This window comes from Mus caroli, chromosome 16 (assembly GCF_900094665.2).
Source record: "Mus caroli chromosome 16, CAROLI_EIJ_v1.1, whole genome shotgun sequence".
Taxonomy (NCBI): domain Eukaryota; kingdom Metazoa; phylum Chordata; class Mammalia; order Rodentia; family Muridae; genus Mus; species Mus caroli.
In genome coordinates this window covers 18,695,894-18,722,608 of record NC_034585.1, presented here as the reverse complement: position 1 = coordinate 18,722,608, position 26,715 = coordinate 18,695,894, and the positions used below count along the sequence as shown (strand labels likewise).

The following is a 26,715-nucleotide window of genomic DNA, read 5'->3' as shown; positions in this document are numbered from 1 at the left end:
AGAAAGAAAACCAGTACATGCTGCCTCCAATAAACCAGTGTAACTAGCAAAAACAGCCAAAACCAGGGAGTCAAGGGTCAGAGAGCAACATACCAAGTAAAAGTACGCTGTAAACAAGCTGGCTCAGGAATTTCTCTATCTGATATGGTAGATAGCAAATCAAAACTAGTCAGAAGAGGTAAGAAGAGAAAAATGGCATGCATGCAACGAGTGCAAACACTTATGGAAGCAATGTAAATAGATCACAGTCCTGGAACCCACTATGTGGTCTTCTGACATTCACTGTGGCATACATATACATGCAGACCCCCTCTGACTTACTCCCCTACACATAAATAAATAAGAAAATGTTATTAATCATATATTTTTAATTGAAATAATTCCTTGTTTCTTATCAGACCACAGTGGAACCTAGAAATCAACAGCAAACCTCAAACACTACACAAACATGTAAAGACCAAACAAAACCCTGGTAAAGAGACAGTAGTCCACAGAACCCAAGAGGAAACTTAAAAATTACCAGAATCAGATGAAACTGGTGACACACCCTGGAGGCGCAAGAACCGAAGGGGAAGGCTTACCGTTCTAATCACTCACATTAAAAAATCAGAGAGATTTCAAAATAGGTAACCAAATGATTCGCCTTAGGGTTCTCGAGAAATAAGAAGCCACCAAAACCAAATACACAGACAGCAAAAAATAGTAAAGATGGGGACAGAAATGGATGAAACAGAGACTAAAGAGTAATTATATAAAATCAACCAGTGCCTCTTTGAAAATATTAACAAGATTTATAATTCCCTAGCCAAACCAACCAAAAGCAAGTGAAACAAGTCCAAGTTTATAAAGTTACAGATGGAAGAGGCCTATTACCGATGGAATGCAGAAGGTTACTAGGAAATACTTTGAAAATGGATATTCTCAAATGTGGAAACACCTAGAAGAAACGTGGTAACTTCTGAATGGGTACAACCTGCCCAAATTAAAGCCAGATGAAACCAACAGTGCGCACAAACCCAAGAAGCTGTGGGACAGAAGCACAGGGAAAAAGTTTCCCACAGGCTCCAGCCCAGAGCCGGGTTCTGGCCCAGGACTGGGCGGCATCAGTCTGAACGGAGCAGGAAAAATCTACCAACACCTCTGAAACTGTCCCACCAAGGGGAAGGAAAGGAACACTACAAAAGCCATTCTAAGAAGCTGGTATTTCCAGCAGCAAAACAAGGACACACGTACACATCACACACACAAACAAAATACAAACCACAGCACACAGTTTCCCTGATGAACACGGGTGCAAAAGGGAAGATGCCAAGACTGTCCCTACTTGGAAGATGATGTCCTTAAAGGACCCCGTGGACTCTAGCAGAGAACTGCTCCATCTGTCAACACGGTCAGTACAGTGGCAGGAGACAAGGTCAGCTTTCTTATGCAGTAATACTGAATTTGCTAAGAAAGAAATGAGGAAGATTACCCCGTCCACAATTGACGAACAAAGGGATAGAAACATAACGAAGGAGGGAAAGGCCTGCACAATGAGAATGTTCCAACTTGAGGAAGGAGACGAACAAAACACCAGGTAATGGGGACGTCCGCTATGTTCCTGAGTTGGCAGAATTCATTGTATGGAAATGACTACATTACCAGAAGTATTCCACAGATTCAATATAATACCTACAAAATTCCAATGGCTGCCCTGAGAAGACATCATAACTGTTAAATAGCATTACCTATTGACTCCAAGAGGAAAGTGTGGCTGCTAGCAGCAGGTACGAGGTGCCACCTGCTGGCAGAACACAAATTAGCACTACTGACATTTTAACTAGTAAAGCTAATTTTTTTTGTTTCCAATAATAGCTTTTTAAATTTTTTTTTTATTATTTTTTAAATTTGTTTGTCTTAAGGCAAGGTCTCAGAGACCCAAGCTAGCCTGTACCTCTAACTTTTCTGTTTCAGATTCCTATGTACTAGTATTAAAGATTAAAGTACAACAAACCTTCCAGATACTACAAACCCAAACGATGCCACCCAGCAAAGGAAGTCTTTTTATACAGCTCTTAGCACTGTGTGTGGATGGAGAAAGCCACTCCCAGGACATAAAGATATCAGAGGAAAGTCTCACGGATTTGGGAGATGGCTAAACTGGTAAACTGCTTGTATGTATGCAGTATGCGAACTGGGTACAGTGCCCAGCACCCATGTAAAAGCTGGGCGTGGCAGCACATATGCAACCCCAGCACTGGAGAGGCACAGGCAGGAGAAGCCCAGGGGATTGCTACCCAACTATTCTACTCAAATCCGTGAGCTCCAGACTGAGTGAGAGAACAAGGTGAAGAGCCATAGAGGAAGACCCAGGATCAATCTCCAGCTTCACACAGCCACACATGTGCACACACAGGCAGTCACCGGCAGGCACAGACAGAGACAAATACAGAGACACTGACAGACACAGTCAGTCATAGACAGAGAGACACAGAGACAGAAACAGATAGACACAGACAGATAAATATAGACATTGACAGACATAAGCAGAGACAGAGTCACAGACAGTCGCAGACGAGAGACACAGACACACACAGACAGATGCAGATAGACACAGAGACATAGAAAAACAGACTAGATACAGTCACAGACAGACAGAGACACTGTCACAGTCACAGACAGACACAGAAAGAGACAGAGACACAGAACTAAGACACAAACACAGACACAGAAACAGTCACAGACAGAAACAGACTCAGTTACAGACACAGACACAGGCAGGAAGCAAGAAAGGAAGGGCAGAATCTCAATGCTAGGAGTGGACTACCTCCTTATGAGTTGTTGGTCAGAAAGGCTCCACTGGTTCCCAAAACAATAAATACTATGACCATTGCTGTTGACTGCCCATGGCAACTCAATGGTAAGACCCAACTGCGCAAGGCACCAGGTGCTTTGGCTTCAGGCCATAAAGAAACAAAGCTGAACTTACTGACATTTCACAGTGCTAGGAGGTGCTATGTAGGCTGCTGGGGGAGAACTATCACTAATGGCCTTACTCAGCTGTGAGGCTTTCAAGTTACAGCAGGTGCAAGCCAGTCAAGGTGTGCCCACTTAAGGGGATAGCCAACGTTTTTCTGATTGGAGCTGAAGCCTGCTCTACAGGAGGGAACTCACTCTGGTACAGTAACCTGATCAAAAGTCCAGTCCTAGAGAGGAAGCTACAACTGTTATTTTGCCAACTGGGCATGATGTGCCTCTCAACTGGCCTTCTACAGATCCATGCTGATGATGCCAAAGCACTGCTGCTCTTAGGCCTGGTGAGAGAAGCTTTAACAATAGGCGGTGGTTAACGAGACAGGTGACTGTTAGTACTCAGATACCAGCTAAGAGGGTAACTACACCACCTGCCCCAAGGTACATCGCAAAAAAGAAACATATGAATGTGAGGGCCAGAGGAAGTATCAGAGTGTCAGGAGCACTGTCTTCTAGGCATGCCCTGGCCACTGCATACTCCAATCCACAGCAGCTGCTGCTGCCTTCATAGGACCTACACTGGATTTGGTCCATCGAAATTCTGTCCTGGCATAGAGAGGGTCCCACCACTTCTTGCAGGTTCATAGGCAGTTTACTCATTGCTGAGGGGAAGGATTTGCAAGAAAGAAAAGACAGGAGACTAGACACACACGTAGAAGTGGATGGGGTGGGAAGAAGAAAGGAAAGGGAGAGAAGAGAGGGCAACAGGGGTATAATCAAAACATTACATACACATGCATGTATGGAAATATCAGAATAAAATTAATATATAATAATAAAAACTTACGAAATGACCCTCCTGTTCAGAAGCCATCCTCCCTTCATTTGAATAGGACAAACAAAAGAAAGGCATAAATCCAAGAGCTATCTCATCAACAGTACTTCACTTCAAACTGAAACGCACCATCTCTTGCTCCCTCTTCTTCCCTCTCTTCCCTTTCATCTTGCTAGGAAGCCAGACTGGACTCAAAATCACTGTGCAGCAAGAGGTAGCCTTGGACTGAATATCCTTGGGTCTCAGTCACCTGCAAGTTGGAGTTATATAAAGTGTCTCATCACAATCCAACATCTTCTCCCGCCGGTCCACCTCACGTGCCGCTTGCATCTCAGCCTTGGTCAGACAGGCTTCTTTTTGCAGTGGGTGGTAGTTATCACAGCTGGTCCAAGTGCTGAGAGTGAGTGATGCTGAGTGCCCAGCTCTAAATGGATCTGTCATCAGCTCCAAGGCTTGGAGGTAGCATGAAGAGGGGCAGAGAGGAGAGCCAGCGGGTACTTTAGCCTTATTCAGGATGTGCCCTTGGTACAACAGTGTGGGACTGGTAAGGGGTTAACCAATCACTTCCTGGTCATATTTCAGGCCTGCTCCAGAGGAGGAAATTCACTTCCAGGGCCTCTGCTCCTGGACCTGAACAGACTGAACCCTTCAGGGATGAGGGCTGACACCCTGCTGCTACTGTTGCTGGGGGAGGGGCATTCCTTCCAGTAAATAACCCCAACCTATGCACACAGGAGCAGCCCCACTTAAAGCTGGCAAGTCACATGACAGTGGGAGGAGAGCTGCTCACAAGACAGGCGCAGGAGGAGGATGTTAGGAGAGTACTGGGGGTGAGTACACGTTAGGATTAAAATTATTTCTAACGCCTACCTAGCTACACCTTTCAAATCTAGTAAACAAAACTCACTTGAATCTAATGTTTAATCTTGTCAGGTTTATACACAATTGGATGGGATTTTCTTATCAAGATCATTTTCAATCTTGACTCTTGCTGCTATCTGGCCCCAACAGGCTTGTCACTAAACCTTTACTTATGCCACTGATAAAAACTTGGGTATGAGCCGGGCGTGGTGGCGCACGCCTTTAATCCCAGCAGAGGCAGAGGCAGGCAGATTTCTGAGTTCGAGGCCAGCCTGATCTACAAAGTGAGTTCCAGGACAGCCAGGGCTACACAGAGAAACCCTGTTTTGAAAAAAAAAACAAAAAACAAAACTTGGGTATGAAGGTATGCATGCACATACACACACACACTATATGCACATATACATATATGAAAGACTAATCACAGGAGCCTGACATTACAGACTGGTAGAAAAGGAGCATATGACCTATACAAAACTGGCTTTCTGTGTCTGGTTTTAGAGTGCTCTTTCAGTGGATAGGAGAGCATCAGTGCCGCTTCTACATATAAATAGTACTACGGCAAAACATTTACTGAAAAGTGCCTATTCCACCCTGGTAATAAACTGATCATACAGAAAAAACTTAAAAATATGAAAGTACATTAAGAGAGAATGAGAATGAATAACAAGCCACCAAAAATATCTTTGTGTACAAATGTTGTGACTGGGGATGTTCCAACAACACCTGGGGTCTTTAAGATGTGAACAATTATATCGTGTGAGCTATACACGTCACACACACTGGGCTCTGGCGTTAATTTCTCTAACACATAACGTTTATCTGGACTTTTCAAACTATGTTCACACGAAAAGAAGTCTTGTTGAACTACACGGTGAAGAACTGCAGATGGTAACCCTGAAGTCCAAATGTTTACACTCAGACACTAACTTCCTTGTTTACTAGCCATGTGACCTAAACGACTTACCTCGTCTCTCTGTGCCTGCATGCCATGTATAAAGGTGAGCAGTAACAGCGCCTGCCTTAGAGAGGTCTGCTAAGAATTACATGGGTGATATGCAGCAACGATGCATTGCCTAAACACGACTCTGCCCACTCAAAGCCTGGTCCCTGGGGTAGGGATGCTGAATGATGGTTGAACTTTCAGGAGCTGTAGTCTGGTGGGAAGTTAATTATGTCTCTAAGGGAAAAAAAATGTTTTCCTCATAGGAGTCCATGAGAACAAACTGCTAAAATGAGCCCAGAACCTTTAGAGTACTGTTAGGTATGCACTACCCAACACTCACACATACCCTTCTGACATGACAGTGCCGTTTTCCTCAAAGCCCCCACCTAAGGTGACCGACCAGATACCAGTGCTACACTCTCAAATTGCAAAAAAGGTGAGCTGAATGGATCTATTTTTGCCTATAAAGTAACTAGCTTTAGATTTTTTTCATAACACTAAATAGAATAAGGCAAAGGCTTGTAATAGAGTCTGTCATTAGATGTTTAGAAACCAAAAGATTAGGTGTTTACTAGAATTATTTATTTTAAATTTTGAGCACAGGCAAAGATGACTTGAATTTCTGATCCATCCTCCTGCCTCCGCCTCCTATGTGCTTTTTAAGTGTGTGCTGTCTCCTTCATAATACTGCAGCTCAGACCTAAGTCTTGGTGCCTACCAGGCCAGGACAGTGCTGGGTACCTAGCCAGCCATGCGGTTACCACCATGATTAGCCACTTAACTCAGTCCCGCTCAGTGGCACACTGTCATCTGTCTGCTCTGGACACAGCACTACAGTGGCTGTTAAGAGCTGGGCTCTGAAGTCCAGAACACTCAGATCTGAGTCTGGGCTTTACCATTTTAGCAGCAGTACTATCTTGGAAAGTAACTTAGCCTCTGAGCTTCTTCAGATAAAAAGACGACAAAATATTATGTCTACATTTCGTGGAACGGTAAGAATTCAATGAAAATGAAAGGCACACACTTTTCACATGCAGATCTATCTGTTCAGGGAATCTCTGTCAATCATCACTGGTTGGTTTGCCTGGATGGTGAGTTGTTTGGTGGACTGCTTGAACTCCTTAGTACTTTAGTAGGCAAAATCTGAGCTGGGTTATTCTCCTCTTTGAAGTCTTAGAAGTCTCTTCTAGCATCTAACTTTAGGTAAATAGCTCTCTCCATATTTGTAGATGTTGTGAATTTGCAAAATGTCAAACTCTGAATATGAAACATCACCCACACCCGCGGACTCATGTCCCCAGCACTGTCTGTCTGTCTCTGTCTCTGTCTCTCTCTTCCCACCTCCTCTCAATTAATTCTCCCATCTTTCCCTATTGGTTGCTTCTTTATATTAAAACACACTTTTCGATAGTCATTCTTTAAATGAATGCCTCTTGGGGAATTATGTTCTTACTAAAACATTAAAACTTATAAAACTTACAAAACTTATCTTTTCTGACTATACCTCACTGCATATTTTTTATTATGGTGTATGTACATATGTGTGCAGGATCTGGGGGCACATGGGTGTGCCCTGGCTTATTAGTGGATGTCAGATGTCAGAAACTGAGCTGTAGGGAGCAGACTGGGCTCATCGAGCTTTCACTGTGAGAGCCTGTACTTGGTGCCACCTCAACTGGCCCATAAAAACACGTTTGCACAGGCTGCTATTCCTAGGCAATCCTGTCTGTCCCTTCTTTTTGCTGTGTGGTTTCATCCCAAGTTATTTATTTCATAATTTTATCCAAACCCATTTATCCTTCTCTACTGATGAATTTAATAAGTCCCCAGCCAAGTAGCAATGGAATCTGCACTAAACAGTGCGGATCAGGAAATGAAATGCTTCTCTGACACCATGCGACTCTTAGCTGCCCTGTCTATCCTCGTCATCTAAGTTCTGAGCATCAAATAGAGATGTGACAATGTCAGTATCAAAATCCAGCTCTTAGGAGACAAAGGCAGGTACAACTTTGGTGTGTTCAAGACCAGCTTGGTCTTCTTAGCAAATTCCAGACCTACCAGGATTATTCAGTAGGACCCCTATAGTAATATTAATAATAATAACAATAACAAACAATAGTAATATAGTAATATTATCAGTTCTTGCTCTGAAGAATTCCAAAATTCCTAAATTTCTTTTAAATGTTTCCATTATAATAAAAATATTTCAGCTATACTAAAATCTTTAAGCCAGGAAGGACTACACTTATTGTACTTAATTTATATGAAATCAAGGTTCACATAGTCAAGCCAATGGGCCAAATCCCGTCACAACAAAGAATGGTTCATTCAGCTAGGCCGGTGGCACATGCCTTTAATCCCCACACTTCTAAGGCTGAGACGGGTGGATCTCTGTGACTTTGATACCAGTCTGAGTCTGGTCTACACAGCAAGTTCCTGGCTAGCTTGGGCTACACTGTAAGACCTGCCTCAAAACAATCAAACAAATAAATAAACACACACACACTATATTTTATACATACATACATACATACACACACACATGAACTGGAACCACGGGACATTCATGGTGGGAAAAACTAATTCCTAGGAGCTGTCTTCTGAATTCTACACATACACCATGGCACAGACAAAAACAGTGGGAGCTGGAATGCAGCTCAGTGGTCCAGCATGTGCTTAGTTTATATCAGGCCCTCAGTTCAATTTCTAGCAACCAGAAGACGAGGAAGAGGAGTGACAGAAACCATTGTGACTTTACAAACCTAAGACTTACCATCTAGTTCTTTTTAGAGAAGTTGGCTATTCTGATATTCAAATATGTATTTAAAGAAGACATGAGACTAATTGTTCCATGAGGCCAGAGAGATGGCTCAGCAGTTAAAAGCACTCACTGTTCTTGAAAAGGACCTAAGTGCAATTCCCTGCAACCACAGGGTGGCAGGCAACCATTTGTAACTCCAGTTTCAGAAAAGCCAACACCTTCTTCTGACTTCCATGGACACATGGTACACAGGTACACATACATACATGCAGGCAAAACATTCATGTGCATAAAACAAACCTTAAAAAAGAAAAAAAGGTATTTTCCACATCCTCGCCAACATGTGCTGTCACCTGAGTTTTTTTTATCTTAGCCATTCTGATTGGTGTAAGGTGTAATCTCAGGGTCATTTTGATTTGCAGTTCCCTGATCACTAAGGACTTTGAACATTTCTTTAATTGCTTCCCGGCCATCAAGCTGGTCTTGAACACACCAAAGTTGTACCTGCCTTTGTCTCCTAAGAGCTGGATTTTGATACTGACATTGTCACATCTCTATCTGATGCTCAGAACTTAGATGATGAGGATAGACAGGGCAGCTAAGAGTCGCATGGTGTCAGAGAAGCATTTCATTTCCTGATCCGCACTGTTAAGATCCCTCTGTTGTGAATTCTCGGTTTAGCTTTATAACCCATTTTTTATTGGGTTGTTTGGTTGTTGGAGGTTAGCTTCTTGAGTTCTTTAAATATTTTGGATATTAGCCCTCTATTGGATGTGGGGTTGGTGAAGATTTTTCCCAATCTGTAGGTTATTGGTTTGTCCTATTGGCTATGTCCTTTGCTTTACAGAAGCTTTCCAGTTTCATGAGGTCCCATGTATCAATCCTTGATCTTAGAGCCTGAGCCATTGGGGTTCTGCTTAGGATATATTCCCCCTGTGCCAATGAGTTCTAGGCTCTTTTCCACTTTCTCTTCTATTAGACTCAGTGTATCTGGTCTTGTGTTGAGGTCCTTGATCCACTTGGACTTGAGCTTTGTTCAAGGTGACAAATATGGATCTATTTTCATTTATCTACATACCAATTAGACCAGCACCATTTATTGAAGAGTGTTCTTTTGTCCATTGTATATTTTTGGTTTCTTACACTCCTCCACTGCTGGTGGGACTGCAAACTGGTACAATCACTCTGGAAATCAATCTGGAGGTTCCTCAGAAAATTGGAAACAGATCTACCTGAAGACCCAGCTATACCATTCTTGACCATACACCCAAAAGATGCCCCATCATACCACAGGGGCACATGATCCCCTATGTTCATAGTGGCCTCATCTGTGATAGCCAGAAGCTAGAATCAATCCAGATGTCCCATGACAGAAGAATGGATTCAGAAAATGTTGTTCATTTACACAATGGAATACTACTCAGCTATTAAGAATAAGGACATCCTGAGTTTTGCAGGCAAATGGGTGGAACTAGAAAATATCATCCTGAGTGAGGTAACTCAGACCCAAAAGGACATGCATGGTACGTATTTACCAATAAGTGGATGTTAGTCCCACACACACACACACAAAAGGAAAGTACAGAATACCCAAGATACAATCCACAGAACTCAAGAAGGTTAACAAGCCAAAGGGCCCGAGTGAGGATGCTTCAATCCCACTTGCAAGGGAGAAGAAAGCAATCAAGGGAAGCAGAGGGAGGGAGGGACCTGGGTGGGAGAGGGGAGGAGAGGGTAAAAGGTGAACATGATCAGGTATTGGGGGTGGGGGAGGACAGGAGAGAAGCCCCGAGGGCCAGAAGAATGAATGTAAACATGCAACCTGGGGGAGGGGACAGGAGGGGGGATCCTCTAGAATGTACCATAGATCTGAGAGGGAAGAGACTCACAGGACTCAGAGGGAAGGACCTTAGATGACATGCCTACAGTGGGGAGAGGGAACTTGTAGAGTTCACCTCCAGCAGAAAGACAGGACATCAAATGAAGGGATGGGATTGCCATTCCACAGTCAAAAACTCTGACCCAGAATTGTTCCTGTCTGAAAGAACTACAGGGACAAAAATGGAAAAGAGACTGAGGTAAAGGAGGTCCAGTGACCAGTCCAACTTGGGATCCATTTCAGGGGAGGCTCCAAGGCCTGACACTAACTATTACCGATGCTATGATGTGCTTACAGGCTAGCATGGCTGTCCTCCAAGAGGCCCAACAAAGAGCTGATTGAGGCAGATGCAGATACTTACACCCAACCAATGGAATGAAGTCTGGGAGCCCTGTGACCGAATTAGGGAAAGGCTGGAAGAAGCTGAGGAGGAGGGTGACCCCATAGAAAGACCAGCAGTCTCAACAAACCTGGACCTCTGAGATCACTCAGATACTGAGCCACCAACCAGGCAGCGTACACCAGCTGATATGAGGCCCCCAGTATATATACAGCAGAAGACTGCCGGGTCTGGACTCAGTGAGAGAAGACCTGCCTAACCCTCGAGAGACTTGAGGTCCCAGGGAGTAGGGAGGCCTGGCAGGGGGTAAGGGGTTTGAGTTGGGGAGGGCATCCTCTTGGAGACAGTAGGGAGGAGGAATGGAATGTGGAACTGTGGGAGGACAGACTGCAAAGGGTAATGGCTAGATTGTAAAAAATAAAATAAAAGTAATTTAAAAAAATATATATCTGCCCCATATAGTGAAAGACCCTAGATTTCTCTCTCTCTCTCTCTCTCTCTCACACACACACACACACACACACACATATATACAGAGAGAGAAGAGAGTAGAAAATAGATTTATAAAAAATATAACTAGAGATCACTACAAATAGGAAAACCAGCATAATACATATGCATATCTCTAAACCGCTCCCTTGGCCTGCATTTCCATTAAGTTCCAAGATAATCTAAACATCTTTCATTAGCATATTTTATAGACTATAATATACATATCCATGAATATATATATATATATATATATATATATATATATATATATATATATGAGTCACAGGTGTTGCAGGAACTAAATTTAAACCTTAGCAGCCCACTCCTTCCTTAACTACTCTAGTTAACATAAACGTGAGCCATTAGCAGGGTGTCATCCACAGTAACGTGACAAGTCACAGGTGTGTCCCTTCATGACATGAGCCCTTTCCCTTCACACAGCCATGAGCAGCAGCTCACCTGTCTTTTTCCATCTGACTAGACACTTCTGGAAATTTAGTCTTGTACAATTTCCCTACAAATGCTGAAACACTAGAGAATGCTTAATAGTCAAACCCCAGAAGTCACGTGCGTGAGGCTGAGCATATCATGTGCACAAAGGTCACTGGGGGCACGAGGGCATCTGTGGTTGGTGAACGAGCCACACATACAGACGTACCTGAAAGTGTTGCTCCATCACTTGGATTTTTCCCTGGTCCGGGCACTTTTTCAGAGCCCGATCTGCATAATGGAACAGGATCTCTACCATCTGTAAGAAAAGCAGCTTTGAGTCAGATTCAAAGAGTATGGCTATATTTGTTCAATATTTAACATGAATAGTTAATACTGAATCACACTCTATTGCTGTATTAGAACCACAGTTGGGATTGTAGTAGCTTTATTCCCTAATTCTCTCAGATGAAGGAGTAGTATTAAGTTGCTAATCCTTCCTAAGAAATATCTGTATGGTCCAGACACAGCCCCTATATTGCTCAGGAAATGAGAACCTGGAGGTAAGTGCCCCAGCAATCCTTTCCTGCAGATGGACAGGTCACTGTGAGCCTGGTCCCCATGTAACCCTTCTCCTCAGTATTCTCTTGACTATTTTGTTGTTTTACTGTTTTCACGGGTGAGGGCAATGGTGAGACCACCCGGCACTGCAGACTGTACCTGGAAACTACAGCCTGACCCACATCTCATCCCCAAAGACGGCTGCAAATGTTAAAAGCAAAACGGCCCTGCACCATTGCAGCCAGCATTGAGATGCTTACCCGATCAGCAACAACAGCCTTCCTCTTGCTGACATCCCCCGATAGCCCTTCAGAGAAACAAAGTCCAACATGAAGCAAAGTCAGTGCTCAGCTCTGAAAGGAAACCTGGGTCTGGTCTCACCTCCACGACCCACATTAACACCACGCACAATTACAACAAGCCTCAGTATCACAGTGCCAGGTAACGGGGCTAGCTCACCACACCCAGTAGCCTAACAGCTTATCAGTGTGCTTCCCGTCTGTTCTCAGCGAGAATCCCCTCTGAGAAGACTCTTTATAGCGACACTTCCAGTCCCACGACATCTGCTCACTACTTACCCACTACTGCTTTTGCCTTTCCTTCATGAAAAGACCACGCGAGGGCCAAGGCTTCCGTAAGGCAATCCTGCTTCAGGAGATGGTCCATCCTCTACAACGAGTAAGGAGACATGCCAGACCCATCTATCTGACTAGCAACCACTGAGAATTCCAATTCTACCATCGCAGAATCGCTGCTTGGAAATGAACAGCATCTCAAAAGTGTTGTGCAACAGTTCAACGTAGAACTTTGACTAAGCAAAGCACTTTCTAAAGCACGGGATGCTATGGTGTCTACTGGCTTGTGTGATGGATGACAGGAGAGCCTACGCTCAAAAGGGGAACAACGGGACTACCACAGGAGAAATGGCTGCTATTAGCACAGTAGCTATCTGGCCCTTCTTAATAACAAGCTCCAAGCTCCCTAAGACAGCAATATACCAGCTCAATGCCAATTCTAAGAATCCCTTGTAACTTCTGTGGCAATGGGACAACACTCTGGTCAACACATGGAAGTGTTGTCTGGTATTTCTAAATGTATAATTATCTTTAAAAGTTGGGGCTGGTCTTAATTTTATCGTTTCTCCTTCACAGAACCTAGACATAATTATTCTGGGTTATAAAGTGAACTTGAGACTAGAATTTAAACACAAGGATGGCGAGACGGGGTAGCATCTCCAAACCATGGCGCTGTTATATAAGCTGCAGACAAGCTGCCCGTCTCTCCATTATCTCAGATGGGAGTGAGCGCTTGACGAAGTCACTGCTATCTTGGATAGACTCAAACCCAACTCTTTTTTTTTTTTTTTAACTAATTTACTTTAATAACTTAAATAGGGCAATACTACACAAACAAAGCTACCCCTTCCAAATGTCACTGATTAATAACATACCTTCTTCATGCCATGTTCTAATAGCAGAACAGTCAGAGAGGTGCCAGGCCCCATTCTGATATAATCATTTTAGTATAAAAAGTGCCTAACAGCTAAAATGGCTTTTATGTATTCTTCTGAGATTAAGATCTGCAAAGTCAAGAAAACATGAAGCTGCTGCCACTTGAGCTCCCACACTGAGGATCCCTGTGAGCTCACTCACCTCCCTCCAGCTTCTCAGCATCATCACGTACACAGACTAGAGAAGAGTGGAGAAATGAAGATGATCGTTAGCAGATCCGCTGGGGGGCAAGGCTGCTCCAGACGCACAACTCATTTCCCACCCCTAAGCAAACACACTGCTCATCTCAGATGGACACATCCTGGAGCCTACTAAAGAGCCCTCAAGTACCCACACTGAAGAGTAAAGAAACAAAGGAGGCAGGCAGCCCAGGCTCACCTCCTGCACCAACTTGGCAATATCCTGACTGAATTTTAATAATGAAGAAAATTGTCCATTTTATGTTGAAAAACAAGATGTTCTAATGGCAATTATTCTAGGCCAAACACCTGAGTGCACTTTAATATATCTTAAGTTGATCTAATCTAAACATTTTAATTCTCCAACAAATATACATAATTAGGTCCTTCCTGGATGTGGTGTCTACGATCAATTGTCAGCATGAGAGATGGGCCTCTGGGCATGTCTGCAGGAGATGATCTTGATTACATTAACTGATATGGGAAGGCCCATCTAAGTGTGCTTGAGAGGAGTGTGCATTCAGTCTGTTTTCTATTGTGAACACAACATGACCAGCTGCTTCAAGCTCCAGCTGCCCTGACCTCTCTGCCACGATGTGTACCATGAACTGTGAGCTAAGATACACTCTTTCTCCCTTCAGTTGCTTTTGCCAGAGCATTTTTCCCAGCAACAGGAAATGAACCTAGATATTAACCCTTTTTTGCTGAGGAAGCTGATCTTAAGCATCCTCATCCCCCAGGCAAATGATAACTGAAGAGGGTGACAGACACTTCATTAGCTTATGATAACCACTTTGCAATGTATGTGCTGATCAAAGCATGACATAAAAATTCTAATTGAAAGAGACTAGATTCTTTGTTATTAAAGCAAATGTTAAGAAAATCTATAAAAATATATCTCGGAATCAAGAAAATAAGTCTCTTATTAGCACCTGAACAAAAGTAAAATTAGATCTTAAGTGAAGATAAAAGGCTAAGTAAATAAGAACCCTGGGCTATGTGGCTATTGTAATATTTGGACCAACGCTGCCCAGAATTTGTAATGCACTGTTCTTCATGAGCAACCACCTCCCTCAGCTATCCTGATGACTCTTGCAGTGGAGTGAAAAGGCCTTACCTTGGTCCCCAGATAGAAGATCTGTCCTCCATAGCTACTGATGGATTGGTAGCAAGCCTTCTCTCCAACCAAAGCCTATAAAATAAGCAAACATGCTGCAGTTACACGTGCTAGACGTTTCCTTAAGAATGCCAACTGCAGGGACTTCGAGAGGCTCAGGCACAAGCCTGATAACCGGATTCCAGCTCCAGCACCGTGAAGGGGTGAAGAAGAGGGCTGACTCCACAAAGTTGTCCCCTGACCTTTATACACACTGTTGCACACATATAAATAATAAACAAAGTTCTAAGAAAATGCTGAATGTAGACACATTTCAAATCAATATAGTTTTAACCTATAAGCAAGTAAGAAAAAAATCTGTTGCTTGATTGCCAAGGGAAGGAACTGAAAAGACATAGTTCAAAAAGTCATTCCCCTCCTGTAAACAGCCTTTCCTTTCTCAGAACAATGTGGAAATGGAAGGAAATATGCTAACTTGCAATTCTCACTGCAGACTACTGCAACCTGCTGCTTGCTGGGTGGCAGGCAGGCAATGCTTTTGGCAGAAAATAAACATGGTTGAAACAATACCGCTGAATTCTTTGCAGTGAACAACAAAACACAATAGGAAAAGGGAAAGTGATGCAGAACAGTGGAGGTCAGTGCCAGGCAGGATTCCCGCTACTGAGTGAGTCTTACATCACGTCGAGTTAGACAGCTGTTGGTTGTGGGGCGGTGGGCTGTGCACAGACAGCAAGGTCCCCAGTCGAGCAAAGGTCTGGAACCCCAGTGACCTGGTGGTAGTGATTTCTGCCTGTATGGAACTGAAGGTGTCCCCCGCTGTTGCAGCTACAGCCTCCCACAGCCACCCTTCAGGTTTGTGGCCATCAGTCATGTAGGAGCAGCACCAAGCCCCTCCCACCTGCAAATAAGGTTTCCCCAAAGCTCTCAGACCAAGCCAAGGGGAAGTACCTGTTGCCAGACCCTGACCCACCCCAAAACTGTATATAAGAGTCCTATCCGGAAGGATTAGAGGTGTGCAAGAACTACTCCATCATCCGAGCCTTCTGTCCAAAGGGCTGTAACGCTTGGGAAGAGGTCTGTTCTCATGAAGCTCTGCCACACTCCTCATTGGCTAGTCAGCCTCTCATCAGCCCAGCCTGACCAGACTCAGTGCAGGGCAGTGCGGAGTGAGCAAGTAACCTGGAGGCCCCGCAGAGACGGCAGAAACAGAGGTGGAGCCAACAGCAGCAGCAGTGGGAGCAACTTCCCCTCCCTGCCCGCCTACTGGCACACAGGCCCACACTGGTCACCACCCACGACAAGTGCCACCTGTTACACTTTTAGGGATACGTTGTCCTGCTAGTCACTGTAATGGTTCACAGATGCCGTAGTTGGGAAGGGCTATGGAATGCTTTCCTCCTATTTGGATAGTACCTTCCAGTTATCATGGAAGGTAGCCCTCAAGGAGAACTAGGGGCTTCTCTCTTCCATGATGGACAGTGGACTTCTGATCCACTTACTGCTTCCTTGAATTGCGGACAGTTTCCAGCTCCTTTAACACACATCTCTATATGATATATAAGCAGCAGGGCAGCTGTGCATGCATTGTATATGGCCACACAGTGCCACCTGATAGGAAGTGCCAACCAGAAGGGTCCCCTAAGGCTCACAGACCCCAAAACTGCCACAAAGGAAGCTAACATGGTTTTTGGCCAGTTTTTACCTGGTGCTCTTCATGACTGGCTTGCTCCAAGCAGACCATGTGGCAGCCCACTGTTCTGCACATCTTAATGCTGCCACATAGGTTTCTCCAGGGAGTCTCATCTTGCCTCATTTCTAACTCTATCAAGTTCACTCATCCTTCACTCTACAATCTCTAAGCAGCCGCCAGCCTCTCCCAGCAGCTCTACTGTTCTCTCCAGCACTGCAGTCCTCACCACTAGCTATGTGATTTGCATCTTTGAAAGTATCTTCCATGTCTCCGTGTAACTTTATGCACGTTTGGATGGTAGTCATGCTAATGTATATACAACAGAGACTTGTACATTCATGTTCGTTGTCAAATACTGACAGTAGTCAGAAGACGGGGCCAGCCTAGACATCCTTCAACAGGTGAATGGAGAAAGAAAATGTGGTCCATACACGGGGAATTTTATGCAGCCATAAACGACAATGTAACCATGGCACTCGCAGGAGAATGGGTACAAATGGGAGTCATCAGTCAGAAGGGTCAGAGTTGCCGTTTCTCTCATATGTGAACCTAAACTTACATATGTGTGTGTATTTGTGTGTGTGCATTTATGTGCGCTCATAAGTCACAAAACTAGAAAGAGGCTTATCGAGGACAGGAAGAGATCTTAGGGAGGTGGAATATAGAGAGTAAAGGACACTGTGCAACATGAAATCAGAAGGGAACAAGCTAGAGGGAGGGAAAGGGATGGAGGCGAGAATGACATCGAGGTACAACAACACCTATGTGTGAAGATACCATGCTGAAACCATTATTGTTACATTAACTTTTAAAAATTAATATAAAACAAAAGAGGGGGGAGGGGACTGTTACACCCTTGTCTGCTGCTCCTCACAGCTGTGTAAGGTCTGGCCTGGTTTTGACTGATTTTTTTTTCCCCTTTTCAAACTGTGCTTTCTCCCCTATTTGAATACCAAGAGATCTCTATTCAAACACAGACTCTTAAACACAGAGTTTAACTTCGGTGGTGCTTAGAAATTTCCATGTTGATATTCTTGTGTCTTGCTCTGCTCCTCTTCCTTGTTTGTTATTCTAGGGATTGGGCCCAGGCCTCAGTGGTGCTGGGTAAGCACTGTGCCACCAAGCTGTGCCTCCAACACCAGTCTGAGCCCTTCTCATCCCGCTTTTAAGATTTTAAGTATTTACCAGCATAGCATGTTCTCTGTTTCAAACTGCATACTGAGATACAATACCCGTGAGTACTCAGGAAGCTGGCTGCTTTAACTGGTCTCAATAAACAGAAGGTATGCTCTGGGGAAGACCAGACATAATTCCCTTTAAGCCTTTTTAATGGCTCCTCCCCTGTCCTGGGGCAGTGTCCTTACACACACCTGTGAGCAGCTATCAACAGAAGAATCCTGGGAACTCTTCAAGGATTCCCCCACAAACATGACCTGTCTTTCTTTTCCTATACCCTCAGCTCTGTTTCCTCAGTGAGCAAGTCCACCAGGTCTAACTGTTCCTCTTCCCTATGCCACAAGCCAGAAAGCCAGAGGACTGGAGGCGGAAAAATGAACAAGCTCACATCACTTGTTTACTGCTTGGTCTAGGATTTGCCATCCATCATTATTGATGTCCAGGGTCTTGAGAACTGTTGTGGTTTTTTGTTTTGTTTGTTTGGTTGGTTGGTTGGTTTTTGGGTTGTTGTTGCTTACTATTTTAAGCAGGAATGTAAACATAATTCCCCATTCTCTATCTTGGCTAAAAGTGCAAATGTAAAGTGTAATAGTATCCTTTTTCAGATTCATTTATTTTCTTTATGTGCATGAATGTTTCTCCTGCATCTATGTATGTGCACTGTGTGCATGTCTGTTGCCCAGGGAGTCCAGAAGAGAACACTGGATCCTCTAGAAGTAGAGTTATGTGTGTCTGTGAGCCACCATGTGGGTGCTGGGACTCAAACCCTAGTCTCCTACAAGAGCAGCCAGTGCTCTTAGCCACTGACCCATCTCTCCAGCCCCTAACAGCCACCCTACCCCAGGAAGTGCCTGCGTCTGCGACGCTGGCTGCTTTTACCTTAGTGCACTTGACTGCATGACCATTTCTTACTGTTTTCCCCTGGTTTTTTGTTTGTTTGTTTGTTTTTGGTTTTTCGAGACAGGGTTTCTCTGTGTAGCCCTGGCTGTCCTGGAACTCACTTTGTAGACCAGGCTGGCCACGAACTCAGAAATCCACCTGCCTCTGCTGGGATTAAAGGCGTGCGCTACCACTGCCCAGCTCTGGTTTTTACATTTTATGGTTAAGCAGCCTTCATGTATATTTTACACTCTGAAGTTATAAATAGGAGGAAGACTGGAGCAGAGCCTACAGACTGTGTTGTTGACACCCATTAAATATGATTGTTATTACTGTTTTTTTTTTTATAAGAAGTTCTCCATGGACATCCCACAACAGTCCACTTGTCCTGTTTAAAGACGAATGGCTTAGGAAATGGGTGATCACGAACTCACAGGGTTGAGTTACTTACATAAAGTGCTCAAAGCATTAATGTAACTGCCTGTCCACAGCAACATTAACATCAATATCAGCCGCGTCCTCATCCTGTGTTCCTGTCTCAGTTCCTAAAGCATCATTTTAAAAGGCAGCCATCTCTGCCTTTTAATGCCCCAAGCTACCACACCTGCTCAAGTTCCTGGCATATCCCCCAAAGGCTTCCAAAGCCTAGTAGGCTGCCAGTCTCCAGTTATTTTTTCCCTTAAATCTGCTGAGTTTACTGTCACCAGCTCAATTCCTAAAATACTTCAATTTTACAAATTTCATCTCAAGGAAATTGTTTATTTATTTTTTTTTTTAGAAATAAAAATTAGAAGTTCTTTGGGTTTTTCGGATTTATCTTTATTTTATGTATTATGGATAGTCTGCCTGCATGTGTGACTATGCACCACGTACATGCAGTACCTGTTGTGGCCAGAAGAGGGCACTGGAGTCCACTCAGAACTGGACTTACAGACCAGCTGTTAACTCACAAATGGGTGTTAGGAATTGAACCCATGTCCTCCAAAAGCGCTCCTAACCCCTGAGCCATCTCTCCAACCCATTCCTTACTATTAAGTAACAGGAATTACTGTTTGGGGTCATAATCCTGAATCCTTATAAACACATTGATACCCACTTTAACACACCAAGGCAGAAAAACCTTAGTAGTTCCATTTATAAGCAACATAGTGGTTAAAACAACAAAACAAAACAAAAAAAAAACCTGGAATGCCACTGTGGGGAGATCAATGCTGGGTGTGGTGGCACTCACCAGGGCCTGGCTAACGTTTCCTCCCGTGGCCAATGACTTAAAGTGGCTGCTGTTGTAGACCAGCTGGACTTCTGAGATCTCCATTGTCTCCAGTTCCTCCTGTGTCTGCCGATCAATCACATGCAGCTTCTCCACGCTGTCTAAAAGCACGACTGTGCGCGAGTTGATCCACTGTAATTCAAGCACACAACAGTAAGAGTCAGGGCCAGTCCAGACCTCCCATGACAAAAGGGGGCTTGGCCACTCCACAAGGACCTTACACTCCAATAACTTCAACAATGACAGCGGCACAGTAAGAGCAGCTCTGAGATGCACAGAAAACAGTGCTAAGTGTCTCAGTGTCAGATGACACTCTGCTCGCATAAGGGAAGGCTGACTAAGAGCTCTAATATATTGCAGAATGTTGCATTTTTTACAAGACTTTTTTTGAAGGACATATTGGCACAAATGACCTTAGTGCAATAACAAATGTTTCAACTTTTTATATTAGTGAGGAAAAACAACAACTTCAACTTCATAAACCCAGATGGTCAGAGGACAACTCTTGGCACTGAAATAACATCTATTTTAAATAAAGACCCTCTAAACAAACAAACAAACAAACAAACAAATCTTATCTATCGGCTCCTCTAGAGAACTCTGACTCACACAGCATTTGTGTGCACCTGCATTTTAATTACAATTCACGACCCAATGTCAAGTGTGAAGTTTTGGGTTCTGGAGCACTTCCCCTTTTGTGTTTTTGGATGACAGATGTGTAGTGGTTTGAATGAGAACGGCTCATACGTTCATATATTTGAATGCTTGATCCCCAGTTGGTGGATCTGTTTGGAAAGGATTAGGAGGTGTGGCCTTGTTGGAGGAGGTGTGTCATTGGGGGTGGGCTTTGAGGTTTTAAAATCCCACACCATTAACAATTAGTTCTCTCTCTGCCTCCAACTTGTGGATTAGGTGTGAGCTCTCAGCTACTGCTCCAGCACCAAGCCTGCCTACCTACCTGCCTGCTGTCATGCTTCCCACCAGGATGGTCACAGACCCACTCTCTGAAACTGTAGCCCTTACTAAATGCTTCTTTCACTAAGCATTTCTTTTTTTTTTTTTTTAAGATTTATTTATTTATTATATGTAAGTACACTGTAGCTGTCTTCAGACACTCCAGAAGAGGGCGCCAGATCTCATTATGGATGGTTGTGAGCCACCATGTGGTTGCTGGGATTTGAACTCCGGACCTTCGGAAGAGCAGTCGGGTGCTCTTACCCACTAAGCCATCTCACCAGCCCTCACTAAGCATTTCTATTGCTTATTTCTAAGTCAGTAGAGTATGAGTGAGTTTGAAAGAGTGGTGTGGGCCAAGCATGGTGGCATGGTGGCATGGTAGTACACTCTTACCATCCTAGACGATGAGAAGTTAAAGCAGGAGGAACATTTGAGCCCAGGAGTTCTGGACCAACAGACAGGAATAATTTAGGAAGACTTGGCTGAAAAATGTGTCATGCAACTAAGTTTATGCATCATATATTACTTCTTAAAATCTGACTATACCAACTACATATCCTAAAATATTATGTATTACTGAAAGAAAAAAAATTCAGACATTTACTGGATAAATGAACCACTACTGAAGAAGAAAACATAAAATCTGAATTAGAAAGAAAAGTCTCTCTCTCTCTTTTTTTTTTTTAAACCAAGACACTCTGAACACTAAGAGATGAGGTAGAGAGAAAACTTGGCAATGTTTTTTTTTTTTTGTCACAAGAAAAAAACAGTAACATTCTGAATCCTTTAGGAAAAGCTCAAAAGCACACACGTGTCCACACACAACAAACGCAGTACAACCACTGAAGAGACCTGGGCTCTGAACCTGACCTCCCCCTTGGGGTATTAGGACAGTCGGGAAAACTCTCCCCTTCCCTGCTGGTATGCAGCAGGACTTTGGGCAACTGGGCAAAAGGCAGTGAGGACTGGCATCGAAGCCTCAAAGCCTCAAAGCCAAGTCAGGCCTCCTGCCTCAGCACGGCACAGCATGGCACAGCACTGCATGCTGGGGGTGTGCACTGACGTGGGCCCTGCAGGAAATCAACAGAGATGGCTCGAGTGGCACTCACAGTGAAGTTGATCAGGTCGTAGTACAGGTGAAGGTGCTTCTGCTTGGTGACGTGTATTGCGCCCGACTCATCTCTCTTAACCTGATGATGAGAATGAAGACAGCCCAGATAGCAAATAGTACTTGAAGGACTTTTTTCAAATATCTGTACTCCACCTATAATGATTCCCATTTAGTAAAGATAGTCTGAAAATATTGTGAGAGAAACTATTGCATAGGTGAACAGCGACAGGCTCACCTGCACCTGAGGTGCTAACGTTCACTTCAGCTTGCGTTTTCCCATGCTTACTACAGCACATGTCTTTCTTCGAAGGCTCAGCTCCTTTCTGCCCCTCTATTCCCATCTCTTGGCGTGCTGACCCCCTTTTCACTGTCTCGTGCCTGTGAGGACGTGAGCTCTGGCCACAGGCTCAGCTGCACAGCTGTAACCATGCGGAGGGAGTCACTTCCTTCTCGGTTTCCCATCTGTGGCACCAAGCTGTGCTTTATGGGCCACAGGTACAAAGTGTCTCATTAACTGCAAGACAGATGCCAGCACCACCTGGTCCCAGAGGTTTTCTACAGTCCTCTTCCACAAACTCTGTCCCCAACCTGGTTAATGTCTTCCCTCCCTTTCTAGCGTAATCAATTGCTCCTTTAAAAGATCTGCTACCCTCATTTGCTCTCAAACATATTTCTGACTTTGTTTTTGAAAACAAAAACATTCCCTAAACAGAGATCCCTCGGTTTGCTTCTCACAGTCATTGTTTAGCCATGCTCTTCCCCGCACAGCTGAGCACTATAGTTGGACGACTTTGCTCTTCCAGAAACCCAGTTCTTTATCAAGGAGCCTCCACCCCATTCCACTGCTACTTGGACATCTGACAAGGACCTGGCAAACCACTCTGTGTCAGTGTTTGACTCTCTAGCCTGCCTTCCATGATCATTCTCTACCTCTGTACTGCCCCAGGACTGACTGGTCCCAAAGTCTCCTTTCCTCCTGTAGAGCATCCCTCTGCCTGCTCCTCCCCTTCTACTGCCTTTACAAGAACCACCCTTCCATTTGCCTTTTCTTTTTCCTCAGCCTTTAATGAGTGCCCAGCAAAATCAGAGCTGTGGTTTAGTTAAGTCTTTGCTAAAGACTCATGTGCTAAAGACTGGCTTACTGGCCTCTGACATTACTTAGGGCTGGAGGGGGCAGCAGAGGGGTTGAAGGGGTAAGGGGATAGCATCTTAAAGACATAGGGGTTCCTGGACAGAAGGAAGTCACTGTAGATAGATAGATCGATATCTCTCTCTCTCTCTCTCTCTCTCTCTCTCTCTCTCTCTCTCCCTCCCTCTCTCCCTCCCTCTCCCTCTCCCTCTCCCTCTCCCTCTCTCTGCACAGCTGCTCTGAGGTGGGCAGCTTTGCCCTACAATATGAACCCACTATGATGCAGTACCTTCCCACAGGTCAAAGGCCACAGGCCAACTGATCCGAGGACCACAAAACCTCTGAGATGTGAACCCAGATGAACCGGTCTCCACACATTGATGGCCACAGCTACTATGCTGTGTAACAGTTAACACACGATGGTCTTTAGGTCTGCAACCCTTTTGCCTTCTGCCCTAACAATGTTCATCTGTTCTTTCCCCCCGCTGTCTGCTCGCTGGGCATCCTAGTGTAACACTTGAGAATCCCACTTTCATTTCTAATTCAGCATGCTGGGATCTAAGTCACACTCTACACAAGAGTTTTTTGGGTTTTTTTTCCTGTATGTTTCCTGGCTGTACCATGCAATGGCCTCTGATTGGTGCCTTTCAGCTCATTGCCAATCCAAGCAATCTTACTTAGATCAGGGACACCGCTCAAGGACTGGCAAACTTGTCTGTAAATACTTCAGCCTCTGCAGACCACACAGGCTATCAGGCCTACTTAACTCTACCACAGCAGTGAAAGGGCAGCCATACATAACATGTAAGCTGGGCATGGTGCCACATGCCTATAATCCTAACAGCTGAGAAGCAAAGGCAGGAGAATCAGGAGGCAAAGGCCAGCCTTGGCTACAGCATGAGTTTGAGACCAGCCTGGGCTACATGAGAGCTGGTCTTAAAAAACTAAAATATAAATGAATGAGCATGACGATATTCCACTAAACATTTACTTACCAAAGTCCATAACCATGCACATGTGGTACAGGGCCCTAAGTTTCCCCGACTCTAACCTAAACCCACCCACAGATTCAGTTTCACACCCTCCCTAAGATCCCAGGCTCTCCCTGTGCTAGTGAAACAGGAGGAGGTCAGCATATAGGCTCAGTTCTCAGCTCAGTGAGGAAGAGAGGTTAGGGGAGGATTCCTGTGCGCTCACTGTCATGACAGGTCTGAGGAGTGCAGAGCCGGCTCAAGAGGCAGAGAAGGCAGCACTGACCACAAGCAGCACAAGTGGGAAGCCCAGAGCTTTGCTGACAAATGTCTGTGTGAGTGAAGAGACTAGCTGGGAAGCCATGCGGAGTCTAGGACAAACCCATGTGTGGTTTACACTGGGGAGGCGATAGGCCTTGAAGGGGTCAAAAGGAAGGGCCTGAAGACGATATGAGAGAGAGCGCACTGTGACAGGGCACATGGGGCACTGTGATAAACGAACGGACAAACCACTGATTATTTGTTAGCTGAAGAAGAAATAACCAAGAAATAAACCCTGAGGACTAAAAAGCCAAGAGAGTTCAGCGTTTGCATTTTTAACATTAAAGCCTTAAATACAATTAAACAGGCTACACTCTCTCTCTACAAAGACTTAAGACAGTGACATGGATATTTTTTTTGACACAACATTAAATTACCAGTGAATCTGGGAGAATGTATTTTTATGAAGCTTTACAACAGACCCACCACCCCACTGCATCCTACCAGGAGAAAGTGAACCATATCGCCTCTGCAGAAGGCGAGCATGGGATTCACAGAGTTATTCACTGCCACGAAGTGCCAGGCCAGCAGCGGAACACTGGAAGGATCCATCTGAGTGGAAGAAAAGATGGGGAAATATTCACTGCAGCTGACCAGCAGAAGGACAAAGTAAAAACTTTGTTTAAAAATAGCACCTGACTATTGCTTTGTAAAACCTGCCCCGATTTCCCACAGGACTTGCAATGAGCAGGGACTGGAGGGACAGCTACAGGGAGGGCATGGGCTGAGGGTCATGATGCTTATCTTGGCTGGAGTTTGGTTATGAAAGTACATGCATCTGTCCAGCTTCAACAAATATACACTCAAGATTTGTATATTTATCGTGTATAAATTTATACCCACAGAACCTAAACAAATATGAAACTCTAGCTAATTACATGCATGCTAATGTCCGAGGTAGAAGGTGCTGGTTTCTGTATTTTACTCTGAAATCTATTAAAAAGCTAAAATATCTTGCTGGATAGAAAGTTGGGTAGATACACAGATATATAACAAAGGAGATGCAGTGGAACGATAGCAGTAGGATTTGGATGGCAGGACTACTAGTAAACTTCAGTAAAGGACTACTAGTACTTCAGTAAAGTTCCTTCAGTGTCTCTGTCTGGAAAGGTTCATGAATGAAAGCATCAATAAAACAAACGAAGAGCCAGGCATCATGGCTCATAATAGCCTCACCGAGTCAAGGAGGCTGACCTAAGAAATATAAATGATAATCTCTCAATCTGCCGTCCCGAAGGACAGACTGACTGCCTCTCGTGGTGCTGAAATACAACAGTACCCCGACAAGGAGACAAGAGCCATCCTGCTCGGTTTCCCGGCTGCCGCCACCCAGCCGTGGCTCTGTGTCTTCACTCTCTGTGACTGATTCAGAATGAGAACTGCACCCTCACCCCACGGTCTCACATGTGACTGCCTGGTCTCCACTTAGTGGGAGGTCTGGGAAGGATGAGTAGGTGAGGTACGTCACCGGAGGAGGGCTCAGAGGTAACAAAAGCCCACACCGGATCCCGTCTCTCCCTCTCCCCCTCTTCCCCCCTCCCTCCCTCTCCCCATCTCTGCCTCCAACTTATGATCTCACCTATTGCTTCTGCACTATGCCTGCCTGTCTTCAGCCACACTTCCCACCATGGTGGTCATGGACTACTCTGAAACCGTAAGCAAGCCCCCAATTAAATGCTTTCTTTTATAAGTTGCCTTGGTCACGGTGTCTCTTCATGGCAATACAAAAGCGACTAGGACAATGGCATTCATCTCCTTCCAAAGAAGATGCCAACTCTCTTAAAAACATCAGGAGCAAAAGAAAAGGCCAACTGGGATACCCACAGGGACTTAGTCCAGGCTTAACTCTTGATTTTAGTGGCAACATATTTGCATATAGCCTATGAACATTCTCCCATGTGCTTTAAATTGGCTCTTTAACAGTTGACAATTCAGTGTAAGTACTACGCAAGCATGTGCTATGCCACCTCGTTTAGAAAGTAATAATAAGCTAGCATATCTGTACAGTGTGGCTGCTCATATCCACGGAAGCATAAACCCTTAGGGCCATCTGTACTCCCTGAATAATAGCATCTTCTAAAGTGACAGATGTCAGAGTCAGAAACCATAGGAAGCATGGGTAGTACCAAGCCATGGTGACTACAGTAGGGTGTGCCAACTCAGGGGGTCCAAGCAGCACACAGTGGGCATGGCCCTGCCTTGGCACAGCTGTCTCACTGTTCTAAGACACTGCATTGCATACACCAGTCCGCCCATTAGTGGTACATCCCAGGAGCAATGAATGAGCCTAAGAAAACGCATGCGTGGAAGCAGGACAGCAACACAGAGACCAGAGAGCTGAATAT

The 26,715-nt window shown here is 44.5% G+C and overlaps 1 protein-coding gene across 5 annotated transcripts in view; it reads right to left on the bottom strand.

The window, feature by feature from the left end:
* Vps8 (VPS8 subunit of CORVET complex) overlaps positions 1–26,715 on the bottom strand; it is a 212,540-nt gene that overhangs the window by 144,565 nt on the left and 41,260 nt on the right. For all 5 annotated transcript variants that reach the window (XM_029470466.1, XM_021184755.2, XM_029470467.1 and 2 more), the window contains 8 exons: positions 24,815–24,922; positions 21,948–22,028; positions 19,843–20,013; positions 14,864–14,938; positions 13,709–13,744; positions 12,635–12,725; positions 12,317–12,363; positions 11,725–11,814 (listed from right to left, as the gene is read on the bottom strand). In XM_029470466.1, the coding sequence (XP_029326326.1) occupies positions 11,725–11,814; positions 12,317–12,363; positions 12,635–12,725; positions 13,709–13,744; positions 14,864–14,938; positions 19,843–20,013; positions 21,948–22,028; positions 24,815–24,922 (699 nt within the window). The remainder of the gene's footprint in view (positions 1–11,724; positions 11,815–12,316; positions 12,364–12,634; positions 12,726–13,708; positions 13,745–14,863; positions 14,939–19,842; positions 20,014–21,947; positions 22,029–24,814; positions 24,923–26,715) is intronic.